Here is a 12,268-nt window from a genome sequence, read left to right on the forward strand (position 1 = left end):
ACCCTAATGCTCGACCTCCACATGTTCCTATCAAGAGCCATGTCCTCGGAAATCTGAAGCCGTGCCATGTCTTGCCTGATCACCTCACCCCAATATTTTTTTGGCCGCCCTCTGCCTCTTCTCATACCCGCCAAAGTCAACCGCTCACACTTCCTAACCGGTGCATCTAGGCTTCTCCTCCGAACGTGTCCGAACCATCTAAGCCGCGCTTACCGCATCTTGTCGTCCACGGGAGCCACGCCCACCCTCTCCCGAATATCTTCATTCCTAATCTTATCCAGCCTAGTGTGTCCACACATCCATCTCAACATCCTCATTTCTGCTGCTTTCATCTTCTGGATATGTGAATTCTTGATTGACCAACACTCAGCTCCATACAACATGCCTGGTCTAACCATCACTCTATAGAATTTACCTTTGAGTTTCGGTGGCACATTCTTGTCACATAAGACTTCATACGCTAGCCTCCATTTCATCCACCCCACCCCAATACGGTGCGTAACATCCCCGTTGATCTCCCCATCTCCCTGGATAATTGACCCTAAGTTCTTAAAACTCTCTCTCTTGAGAATGACCTGTGAGTCAAGCCTGACTTCCACATCCGCTTTCCCCGTCACGTCGCTGAACTTACATTCCACATATTCCGTCTTAGTCCTGCTTAACTTGAAACCTTTAGACTCCAAGGCTTGCCTCCATACCTCCAGTCTCCCATTAACGCTGTCTCGCGTCTCATCAATCAGAACTATATCATCAGCGAACAACATATACCATGGCACCTCTCCTTGGATATGGTGTGTCAATGCGTCCATCGCTAGAGCAAATAAGAATGGGCTGAGCGCCGATCCTTGGTGTAACCCCATAACAACCGGGAAAGGCTCTGAGTCACCTCCTACAGTCCTAACCCGAGTCATAACTCCATCATACATATCCTTTATCATCCTAATGTAAGCCACATGCACACCTTTCACCTCCAGGCACCTCCAAAGGACGTCTCTAGGGACCTTGTCATACGCCTTCTCCAGGTCAATAAACACCATATGCAAATCCCTCTTCCTATCCCTGTATAGTTCCACCAACCACTTGATAAGGTGGATAGCTTCCGTGGTAGAACGACCCGGCATGAACCCGAACTAGTTTTCCGATATAGACACTGCCCTTCTTATCCTCCCTTCCACCGGCCTCTCCCAAACTTTCATGGTATGACTTAGTAACTTAATACCCCTATTGTTGTTACAATTCTGGATATCCCCTTTGTTCTTGTACACCGGAACCATTGTACTCCACCGCCACTCATCAGGCATCCATTTTGTCCTGAAGATAACATTAAACAACCCAGTCAGCCACTCCAAGCCTGCTCTACCTGCATATCTCCAAAACTCTACTGGAATCTCATCTGGTCCGGTCGCTTTGCCCCGACTCGTATGTAAAGCAGACATCTTGTCAATCATAGCCTGTCGCCATCCTGGATGAGACAATGCTTCACCTGTAGACTTAGGGATGGAAACAGAGGACAAAGAAGATAGAAAAGCATAACAGGGTGATGACAAACGATGATAACTTAAACCGACATAATGGGGATTAGGATTAAGGGTGGTCTGTATACCTTTCCGAAGTGCAATCGGTGTACTAGGAAGAGACAAGTCCGCAGTAGGAGCAGGGTCAGGTGCAGGACGTGAATCAGCTGGGCCTGATGCTGGGTGCGGACGACGATGATATGTCAAGAGTGGTGTTCCTGTGGCAGGGAGTGTAGGAGGAGCCACACTAGACTCCCCAACTCTTGGAATGGGTAAGACTTTTGTGGCAGAAGGTGAAGGAGGAGCTATAATAGACTCCTTAAAGGTCGGTATAAGTAAGACCTCAGATATATCAAGGTGGTCAAAATGGTCAGAAGAGGCAAAGAAAGGTTTAGACTCAAAAAATCTGATGTTGGAGGACATAAAGTACCTACGAAGATCAGGTGAGTAACAACAATATCCCTTCTGAACACGAGAATAACCAAGGAAGACACACTTGAGAGCACGGGGAGCTAACTTATCTTTCCCAAGGGCTAAGTTATGAACGAAACAAGTGCTCCCAAAAACACGAGGGGGAACAGAGTATAAGGGTGACTGGGGAAACAATACTGCATACGGAATCTAATTCTGGATGGGAGATGAAGGCATCCGATTAACCAAATAACAAGCTGTGAGAACTGCATCGCCCCAAAAACGCAACGGAACATGAGATTCAATGAGAAGTGTGCGAGCAGTCTAAATGATGTGCCTATTCTCTCTCTGCAACCCCATTTTGCTGAGGGGTATAAGGACAAGAGGTCTGATGAATAATTCCTTAAGAAGTCATAAACTGCTGAAATTGAGAGGATAAATATTCTAAAGCATTATCACTACGAAAAGTGCGAATGGAAACACCAAATTGATTTTTAATTTCAGCACAAAAATTCTGGAATATAGAAAACAACTCAGAACGATCTTTCATTAAGAAAATCCAAGTACATCTTGAATGATCATCAATGAAACTAACAAAATAACGAAATCCCAAGGTTGAATTGACTCTACTAGGACCCCATATATCAGAATGAACTAAAGAAAAAATAGACTCTGCATGACTCTCAATACTACGAGGAAAGGAGGCTCGGGTATGTTTTCCGAGCTGACATGACTCACATTCTAATGTAGATAAACTAGACAAACTAGGCACCATCTTCTGAAGCTTGGATAAACTTGGATGTCCTAAACGTTTGTGAATTAGGTTCGGAGGATCTGTAACTAGACATGCCTTGGAGGAATTGAGTGAGTTAAGGTAGTAAAGGCCTTTTGATTCAAGTTGTCACGCCCCGAACCTGGGCCTGGACGTAACACGACACTCGGTGCCTGACTACATGTGACCGAGCGAACCAACTGGCTGGCTGAATCAACATGTGGTATCATAACATACTGAATGCGGAAGATAAACTAACACATGCTGATATACTGCAAGTCTGGATGATATAAATCAAAGTGCGGAAATACTAATACAATTCTGAAACATATTTGTAGCCAACATATTTAATATGAAAAGTGTGAGACTCTGTCTAACTGTTACTCTAGTCTATGATGCCACTAATAAAGTACTGTAAACACTGACTGTCTGAAAATACTGAAGGCTATAGTAATGATAATGCCCCGAAAGAACTAGGGATCACCAAATAGCTGGTACGAGAATCCTAGCGCTCGGAATCATCAACCTGTAAATCATTACCTATATTGTGAGATGCAGGCCCCAGGCAAAAGGGGCGTCGGTATATTTGAATTGTACTGGTATGTAAAGCAACTGAAAGAAAGAATTATAAATGCTGAAACTGAAACTAAGCTCATAACTGAGAATTTATAATTGATAGCTGAAATGATAACTATTCAAACTGAAACTGAAATGATAACTGATAACTGAGTTGATAACTTGTAATTGAACTGATAACTGGTAACTGATATGATAGCTGATAACTGAACGATAACTAATAATTGAACTGAAAGGAAGTAAGGATATGAATACTGCATCTTCTGAATGATGAACAACCTGTTTATCTGAATATTAAACTGCGGCCTCAGGCCCAATATATATATATGTGCACAAGCTGCGGCCTCGGCCCAAGTATACGTATACATAACTGCGACCTCAGGTCCAAAATGCATGAAGCATAAACTGCGGCCTCAGGCCCAAATACAAGTGTTCAACATTCAGGGATTTAAAATCAGGAACTGAGAATCATACTGCAATATATGATAGTGAAATACTGAATCACATTGAGTTACATAATACTGGAATACTGGATCACACTGAGTTACAGAATACTGGAATACTGAATAGGACTAGACTGAGACATGTATTCTTGAACTGATTATGAACACTGAAACTTCAACTATTTATGGCATACTGAGTAATCTATACTAAGACTCGGGGATATTAAACCCAAGTCTATATTGAATACGCACTGAGCTCACAACGTTCAGAATGAAAGTCATGAACGAGTTATGAAGCTAGAGAATAGAAGTTCTACAACTATTCAAGGAACTAGGCTTAACTATATTTCTGAGGCAATTGATACGTCGTAAAAGAAACGTAGTGTAGGGAGAATTATTAATATTCCCAAGCGTAGAGAGTTAGCCTCACATACCTTAACTTCCTGCTCTTGAGCGTAATACAACATTCGCCAACTCTTTCAACTTTAATCTATATCAATACAAGTCAAAAGGGATTCCATATTAGCAATAATTCTCATGTTTTGGTTACTTAGGCATTTTCTCAAACACTTGGTGAGAATAAAGCTTCATAGCCCTTATTAATGGTGTCTCTATACCCAATAACCCCTTCTCTTGCTTCTAGATAAATTCTAAAGTCTCAAATGGTTATAATCAACATCATTCTTTATCACCCATAACATAATCAACACCCATAACCAATAATAACCAATCAACAACCCAAACCTATCACCGTTCATGCTTTTCTATCAAACCCATCAACTCATATCTCATGAACTAGAGTCTATAATCATTAATTCAATGATAGAATCAATTAGAGGGTGAAGATATTACCTTTTTGACGTTCAATCTCCTTGAATTCGAGTTCTAGGGTTTCTTCTCTCAACAATGATGTCCCAATCGAATATCTAATGATATGGAGGGTTTACCCATGTTAATAAGATGTTAGGGAATTGAAATAAAGATAGAATCACCATTAGAACTTACCTTGGGTGGTGGAGGGACCTTTAAGGAGTTAGGTTTTTGAGAGTTTTCCTTTCTAGGGCAAGTTTTTATGTTTTGGGGCTGTAGGGGACGAAATAAGGCTAAAACAATGACCTCCCAAGTTGTCCACCGCGTCCCGGTTGGCGTGACCGCGGTCCCAACCGCGGTAAATCGCTGAGACACTGCCTCGCCACCGCGGCCGCGGTGAAAAGCGGCAGGACCGCGGTGGTTGCACACCTCTCTGTAAAACGGGCATAACTTTTTGCACAGAGCTCCGTTTGGGCTCCACAATATATCGTTGGAAAGCTATTTCAAAGGCCTACAACTTTCATGCTTTGAGTTTTCCCAAATTCCTTACACGTATTCACTAAAACCTGCTGGAATACGAACCTTCTGCAAACTTAGTCGATTTTGTCAAATCTTATGCACCTCACTTTCCATCTTGATTTTGAAATAACTATTTTCACCCATAATCATCCCGATGGGACTTCACATGATCAAAATATATCCTTACTACTCCTTTAACTCATTCATACCTAAGCCGAATTTTTTTCGGGGTGTTACACAAGTCATGTTCCAATCGTTAGTCCCGTGCTGCGGTCCTGCATAATAAAAGAATCATCAATAAAATATATACCACAATGGAGGGCACGAGTCAAACGACTAACAGATGCAAGATTAAAAGGACAGCCAGGGACATATAGAACGGAATCTAGAGTGACAGAGGGTAGGGAATTTGCTTGTCCAACACCTTTTGCTTTAGTTTGAGACCCATTGGATAAAGTAACAGTGGGAAGAGATTGTGAATACGCAATATTTGACAAAAGTGATTTATTACCAGAGATATGATCAAAAGCGGCTGAGTCCACAAGTCATTGTCCAAAAGTACTAGACTGGGAAACACAAGCAAAAGAATTACCAGCAACAGAAGTATCAGTCTGAGCAACAGAGGCTACTTGTGGAGATGTCTTCTTACTTGCTTGATATTGAAGGAACTCATTATACTCCCCTTCAGATAAAGAAAATCTCTGGTTACATGTAGTCTCGGTCTGAGCAACATAAGCATTTTTGGGTGGGCGACCATGTAAAGAATAGTACACGTCACGAGTGTGTCCAAGTTTATGACAATAAGAGCACTTGGGTCTAGATCTTCCAAAACGACCTCCTCCTCGTCTATTCTCCATAGTTTGAGATGCCCGATTGTCCACTGGCTGGGATACGAGGACAGATGAGTCAAGTGTCTGTGATGAGCTCACTGGGTGACTTGGTGCTGCAGCAAGGCGAAGTAATCGAGAGAATAATTCATCAACTGTGGGGACAGTCGGACTAGCCAAATCTGGTCACGTACTGAATCAAGGTCATTAGGGAGTCCAGCGAGTGTAAGAACTAGAAACATCTTCTGTCATTGCTCTTGTTGCTTTTCAATACTAGCAGAAACTGATAACGTCTTAAATTCTTCCATGACTGCCTGTACTTGTCCCAAGTTAGTAGACATATCCAATTCCTGTTTCTTTAAGCTTGTCATTCGCGATATTACATCATAGAAACGAGATATGTCATTAGTGTATAAATTACGAGCCTTTTCCCAAACTAAATAACATGTCTGGAATGGACGGAACAAGGGCATCAACTTGGAATCAATAGATCGCCACAGGATACTACATAACTGAGCATCGACCTTCTCCCAAAGTGTTTTGGCCTTTTCATCACCTTCGCTAGCCTTTTTTGTTAAATGATCTTGAACTCCTTAACCTTTACACCACAACTCGACAGACGAAGCCCAAGCTAAGTAGTTTGAACCTCCCATTAAGGGTTCTGAGGTAATCATAACACCGGAACTGCCAGAACCCGGGTTTTTAGACCCGAAAGCATCGACTCCCAAAGACATCGTTGGATTATCACCAAATAACTGAAAGAATCAACTGACAACGCGCTGAAACAGATAAAGGCAACACTGTTTTTGCCGGAAAATTACTGTAGCTACCGGAAAAAGTCAGTGTAGTCGCCGGAAAAACACAAAGTGGTCGGAATCAAATGAAAAAGGTATGGACAAACTCGGAATTACTAGACGATCCGACTGTCCAACTAGAAGTTTTTCAAAAAATGGCCGGAACAGTGCTCACGCGCCGACACGTGGGTCAGATCTCGCCCCAAAGTTTCTTCCTTTTCCGGCACGTGTACGTGAGTTTTCCGGTGGGGTTTACTGGGGCTTGGTCGCCGGAGCCTGAGGAGTCTTGTGGTGGTGTTGGTTTTTTGCACACACCAATAAAAATTGATGCGATTACAGGCAGCCTTCTAAGTCGCCGGAAAATTGCACGGCGACGAGGTCTTTCTTCCCGGAAGTCGCTGGAATGATGCACAACGATAGGTTTCTCACTAAAGCTCTGATACCATGTGAGAATGCACGGGAGAAAATATGATTGATATTATTCTCATATGTTAAACATGATACAATGAGCCCTATATATATACATAACATGTCCTACTCCTAATACATATGGGATTAGGGTTACACAACTATTCTAACAAATGCAATTATGTTTAATTCAGGGATTATGCCATATCAGTGAGCTGAGTGCAAATTGGCTAGCCAAGGCTGAAGATGTAAGCTCACAAGTCACTTATATGTTATTGCATTTAACAATTCGAATGGTCATGACAAAAATAGTTTATCCTTTTTCCTAATTACAGGCTTTCAAAGTAGGAGACCACCTGGATGTCAAGCTCATTGAGGTTGAGCTCTCTTTCCTTTACATCTAGAACACTGCTAATTATGGTTTTCCTTTGACAACTGTCTATGTGATGCTGCTTTTTGGTCACTTTTGCTTTGCACTAACTAATGCGTCTCATACCTGTCTTGGGTGGAGAATGATTTTTGATGTGGATTCTTAAAATCATATGTAATCTTGCAAAGCAAGTGTTATCTTAATATCTTTACTGTACCTTATATTTGGTAATACAGCACTGTTTCAGCATTGAGATACCTGGCAAGGTATATATATTCCCGCCGTTTCAGCTTATGTGACACATTTTCCTTATTAATCTGTTCCAAAAAGAATGACATTTCTATATTTGGAAACAATTTAACTTTAAACTTTACATTTTACCCTTAACAAGAAGCTTTATAGCCACACAAAAGTTATGGAATGTCTAAGACCACAAGTTTCAAATGGCTTATAGCCACACAAATATTATGGCATGTTTAAGACCACAGACTTCAAAAGTCTTCATATTTTGTTACTCCATGCCGAGTCAAATATTAATTTTAACCTCTTCAGTTGTAAAACTTTGGATTTAGAAGGCTTCGATGGTTTCTTCACTGCTTCTTTCTTCAACTATTTTATTTAAGCCCAGTCCTTTTCCATCTTTCAGTTGGTAGCCCCTGCAATGGAGATTTGAATTGTCCGTTTACGATAGGTTAAATTAAACATCTAGGAGTCATGCTCAAACTTATTCTCATATGGTTGCACTGTGCTCATAAGAATGTAGTGTTACAAATCGTTTATGGTCTTTGAAGAATGTTGTGTCATACTTATGAGTGTTGATTAACATAGCAAACTTGAGGGCCACAGAAATGCTCAGGTGTCTTCGAAGACTGTTAAGTTTTCCATTATTATGTAATGGTATCAAATCTTTAAGAATGACATTTGTTGTTTCCTTGGCTTCCTTCACATAAATCTAAGGTTTTGAGTCATTTGGCAATTCAAGATACAAAATAAATTTGATGGCTTGCTCTTCCAACTTCTTGCTTAAATATACCTGATGCAAGACATCTTGTCCTCATATGTTACGTGACTTGCTTCACGATTTTCCAAATGTATCTTTCTACCCCATAGGGTTTCAGAGATGTCCTCATTTAATACTTATATTTTTTTTCCTGGCAATTGGTTGCCTAGAAATTGATGAAGTTTTCTCTTCGCCCTGCCTACAGTTCTCATTTAAATTGTAGACCTTTAGAATCGGGAAAGCTCAAGGAGATGAAATCCTTTCTTTTCTCATCTCCTGTGCTCACAAGCTTCACCATATTTTCTTTCTCCTTGATTGAGAAGGACAAGATCCCATCTGAATCTATGTATACATTCTGGCACCTGCTAAAGCTTTGATATAAAAACCTTTTTATAGATGCGGATGTCTGAGCTAATTTTTTTTTAACTGGTGCATTATGTCTTGAAATTGTAGTGCAACTTTTCTCATTTTCTTACATTTTCCCTTGGAGAAAGCGAGATCTATGGATTCTTCTTCCAGAGTCAAGGCTAATTCATTGAGTTATTTTGGATACTGATATACTCCTGCATTGACTGAATTATCTATTGTTTACCAAGTTTTGGTACTTCGCATAAGGAAAGGTAAGCTTCTGTGCAAGGATGTTAGCAAAAGCATAGGTATCTAGTTTGGTAGACCATAAGAATGGAAACTTTGGGTGGTTGTCTGCTCCCCATATTCTGTAGGACCTAGTGGCTTGTCCCCCATTCTCTCCTCTCTCTCTCTCTCTTGGGGGGGGGGGGTCTACTGCATTGTGATTCTCAGCTTTGCTCAATACTTACTAGCTCCAGTGTCATTAGTCATTTCTGTTATAGTATTCAGAAGAGTATATGTCCTTGCATTATGATTATTAATCCACACGGATGGATATGGAACTTGTTTCTTATGGACCCTATGACTACGATCTGCTGGGGTGTTGGTCGGTTACTAACTCTGAGACTGACAGTTCCCTAAATAAGTTCAATCAAATGTTATGGCTTCTTATGTTGCAAAGTCATGCTTTTATTTTCTTGCAGATAGTGATGAAAATTTAAACTGTTGTGAAGTCTGAATTTTTCGAATTAGTTGTTTAGCCTGTTAACTTGATATTAATGGATTTAATCTGTTAAAGGTGCAAGCAGTCTCAGTAGTTTCAGGTTTTATGTGTTTTTCATAGATGTTTCTAAATGCTCGTCAGAAAAAGATAAATTGAAAGTGTCGGGGGAGGAGAATTTGTATCTCTTCCTCTGATCCTGGCTTTAGGTTTGTATTCTCCCAAGTTATGATTGAGTTTTAGAAATTTGAATTTGGCCTGCTAAACGATCTCTCTTCTGGTTGAAGTTGTGGTTTTACTAAATCAGCCAGCCTTAATATTCAAATTACTTTGTTGCGAGGTTGTTTCTTGCTAGTATGTCTTTCCAGAATGCAAGTAAGAGCACATGTATTTAGCATCTTTTAGCGAGTGCCTATGAAACCTTTAACAATTGATTACTTATAATAAAAAATGGAAATCAGAAGCAGTTGACACTTTGAGATCTTGTCTCATTACAGATCAATGACAAGGGGCAACTTCGTTTGAGCCGGCGTGCATTACTCCCTGATCCCGAGCCAGAGAAGCAAAGTGCAAAGCCACGCAGTGCTAGCCTTTCAAATGACAATGTAGTTTCACCAAAAACTTTAGATAAGGGTAAACCTAAGAAAGCTTTGACTGTATCAAATGATGGTTCAGCATCAAGAAGTGCGGAATCTCTCAAGGACAAAACATTTCCTATGAAGTTATCAAGTCCAGGGAAAGAAGCAGCCAAGAGATTAGTAAGTCCAGAAAAGGATGGACCAGACAAGCCCCAAACGAAGAAAAGTGACGGCAACATCTCCAGCAAAAGTGGAAATGCAGTAGTCAATGGAGAGGCAAAAGTTGTATAATAAACCTATACGATGGGAGTGTGATTCAGAACCATTTTTAAAAATGTTGCAGGTGTCTGCTGTCCTCTGAGATGGAAATAAAAGGTGCCTGTATTCTTCATGATCAATGTCCTTTCATTTGCTAATCCCTAGAAATATGAATTATTCTTTTTTGTCCATTTGAATGTAAATAAGCTAAGTATACCTGTTTAGATCTAAGCTATAAACGTTATATCGTTTCAAGTATATCAGTTGCATAAAGGGTAGCACTTGCTGGATGCTGTCAGGTTAGACTAGTATAGTAAATAGAAATTTAAACTCTCTTTGGTGATTTTGGCCTTTCATAAGTTGTCTTCATGCTGTGAAGGACCTGATATGGATATTGTTTTCATGCCTGGATCTCTTTCCATACATTTAGCCATTGTAAGAAAGCATGGCATCGTTGGTACTAGCTTTGCTTATGTGACATCTTTTTATGTGCAGAGAATAGGGACTTCAGAAGAGTTGAGTTATTGGTTTGGCTGATGTTCAAACATAGTTCTTTTTGCTCCGTGAAACTGAGAGGGGTTATGATTCAAGCTTTGGCGTGAGATTTAGCAGGTTTTGTTCTGACGGGTTTAACAGTGGAAGAAAATCTAAATGGAGTAATTTTCTTGGCATGCATCCCGTGATCGAGATTCATGGTTATGAGGGATCAATACGATCAGTCTCTATACATCAATGAAGTTTTTTTTCTTTTTTCTTCTCTGCTGTAACTGCTATGTATGATTGAAGTTAGGAACTGCAAGCTGCCAGAGCGCCAGCAAATTAAACTTGAAGCCAAGTACTAAGATTTAGGTGCCATTGTCCTGGAAATCTTCGGTTTCTACCAGAAATTCCAGGTTCACAGCCGTAGTATTAGATGTAATACCTTGAAGCTACCAACAGATGGTCGATGCTACTAAAGTCCACTTCATTTGATATACATAAATATATACATATATGTATGTTGGGCAGTGTTCTTTATGCTTGTACAAATATCAGATATGATAATTACAGGAATACCGACTTGTGCGGGACCTACAGAGACTGCCTATTAGTGTGCTAATGTCTCTCTGCTCCCAGATATCTTTATCTTCCTCTGCGTATAGCAAATTTCCAAAGTCGGTACGTCTAGTTTTTTGTGTCAAAATGTTGCAGACCTCATTTCACATCGGAAACCAAAAAAGGAAAAACAACACGAAATTAAGCTAAGAGAAACCTACGCTATTCTAGTGATTAGGCTAACTGATTCATTGATAATCTGAAAATGGTGAAAAAGATACATTTATACCCTAGCTAGCTGATGACTTACGCAGGAATTATTGGATTTATAATTCTCCCAACAGAATCTGACAAGCTTTGATTGCAAGGTTAGTAGAATTTAAATGTCCTTGGCCTCTTTATAAGATAACACAGTTTATACATATTCCTTTTCCTGCGATTACATCATGTAAATGCCGTCCAAATTAAATTGACCCACTATGTTTATGGGAGCCTCTTAATAAGATGAACAAAGCAGGACAAATATAATGGACTTTTATCGAGCTAGAGGTAACGCTCACCAGATGACTGAGAGGAAGTTGACGTCCTACCTTGCACGTTCGCCACCCCGATAACTGTATTTGCTAAAATAGTAACATAAAAGAAGCTTGAGTACAGGGTGCTTGGTACGTGACATTATTTACCCTTAAAATGTGTAACAATTAATTTGTACGTGGTTTAAAGGATATATGATTTAATTTAACACGAATGATCAAAGAAACAACAAATAATCAAATTAAAAGAAAGCAAAACGGTCAAACCAAATGTGATGAAATAACTAAGCCTGACGTTAGTTTCGAATGCTAAAAACTAGTTCCAATCGAGCCCTCTGGAGGGCGCTCGGT

The 12,268-nt window shown here is 40.2% G+C and overlaps 1 protein-coding gene across 1 annotated transcript in view; it reads left to right on the plus strand.

Moving 5' to 3' along the window:
- LOC104212045 (probable polyribonucleotide nucleotidyltransferase 1, chloroplastic) overlaps window positions 1-11,423 on the plus strand; it is a 56,808-nt gene extending 45,385 nt beyond the window's left edge. The window contains exons 22-25 of the mRNA XM_009761225.2: window positions 7,269-7,322; window positions 7,410-7,451; window positions 10,011-10,466; window positions 10,845-11,423. Of these exons, the coding sequence (XP_009759527.1) occupies window positions 7,269-7,322; window positions 7,410-7,451; window positions 10,011-10,382 (468 nt within the window). The 3' untranslated portion in view covers window positions 10,383-10,466; window positions 10,845-11,423. The remainder of the gene's footprint in view (window positions 1-7,268; window positions 7,323-7,409; window positions 7,452-10,010; window positions 10,467-10,844) is intronic.
- The last annotated feature ends 845 nt before the right edge of the window (window positions 11,424-12,268 follow it).

The sequence above is a fragment of the Nicotiana sylvestris genome, chromosome 9 (assembly GCF_000393655.2).
Source record: "Nicotiana sylvestris chromosome 9, ASM39365v2, whole genome shotgun sequence".
NCBI lineage: Eukaryota > Viridiplantae > Streptophyta > Magnoliopsida > Solanales > Solanaceae > Nicotiana > Nicotiana sylvestris.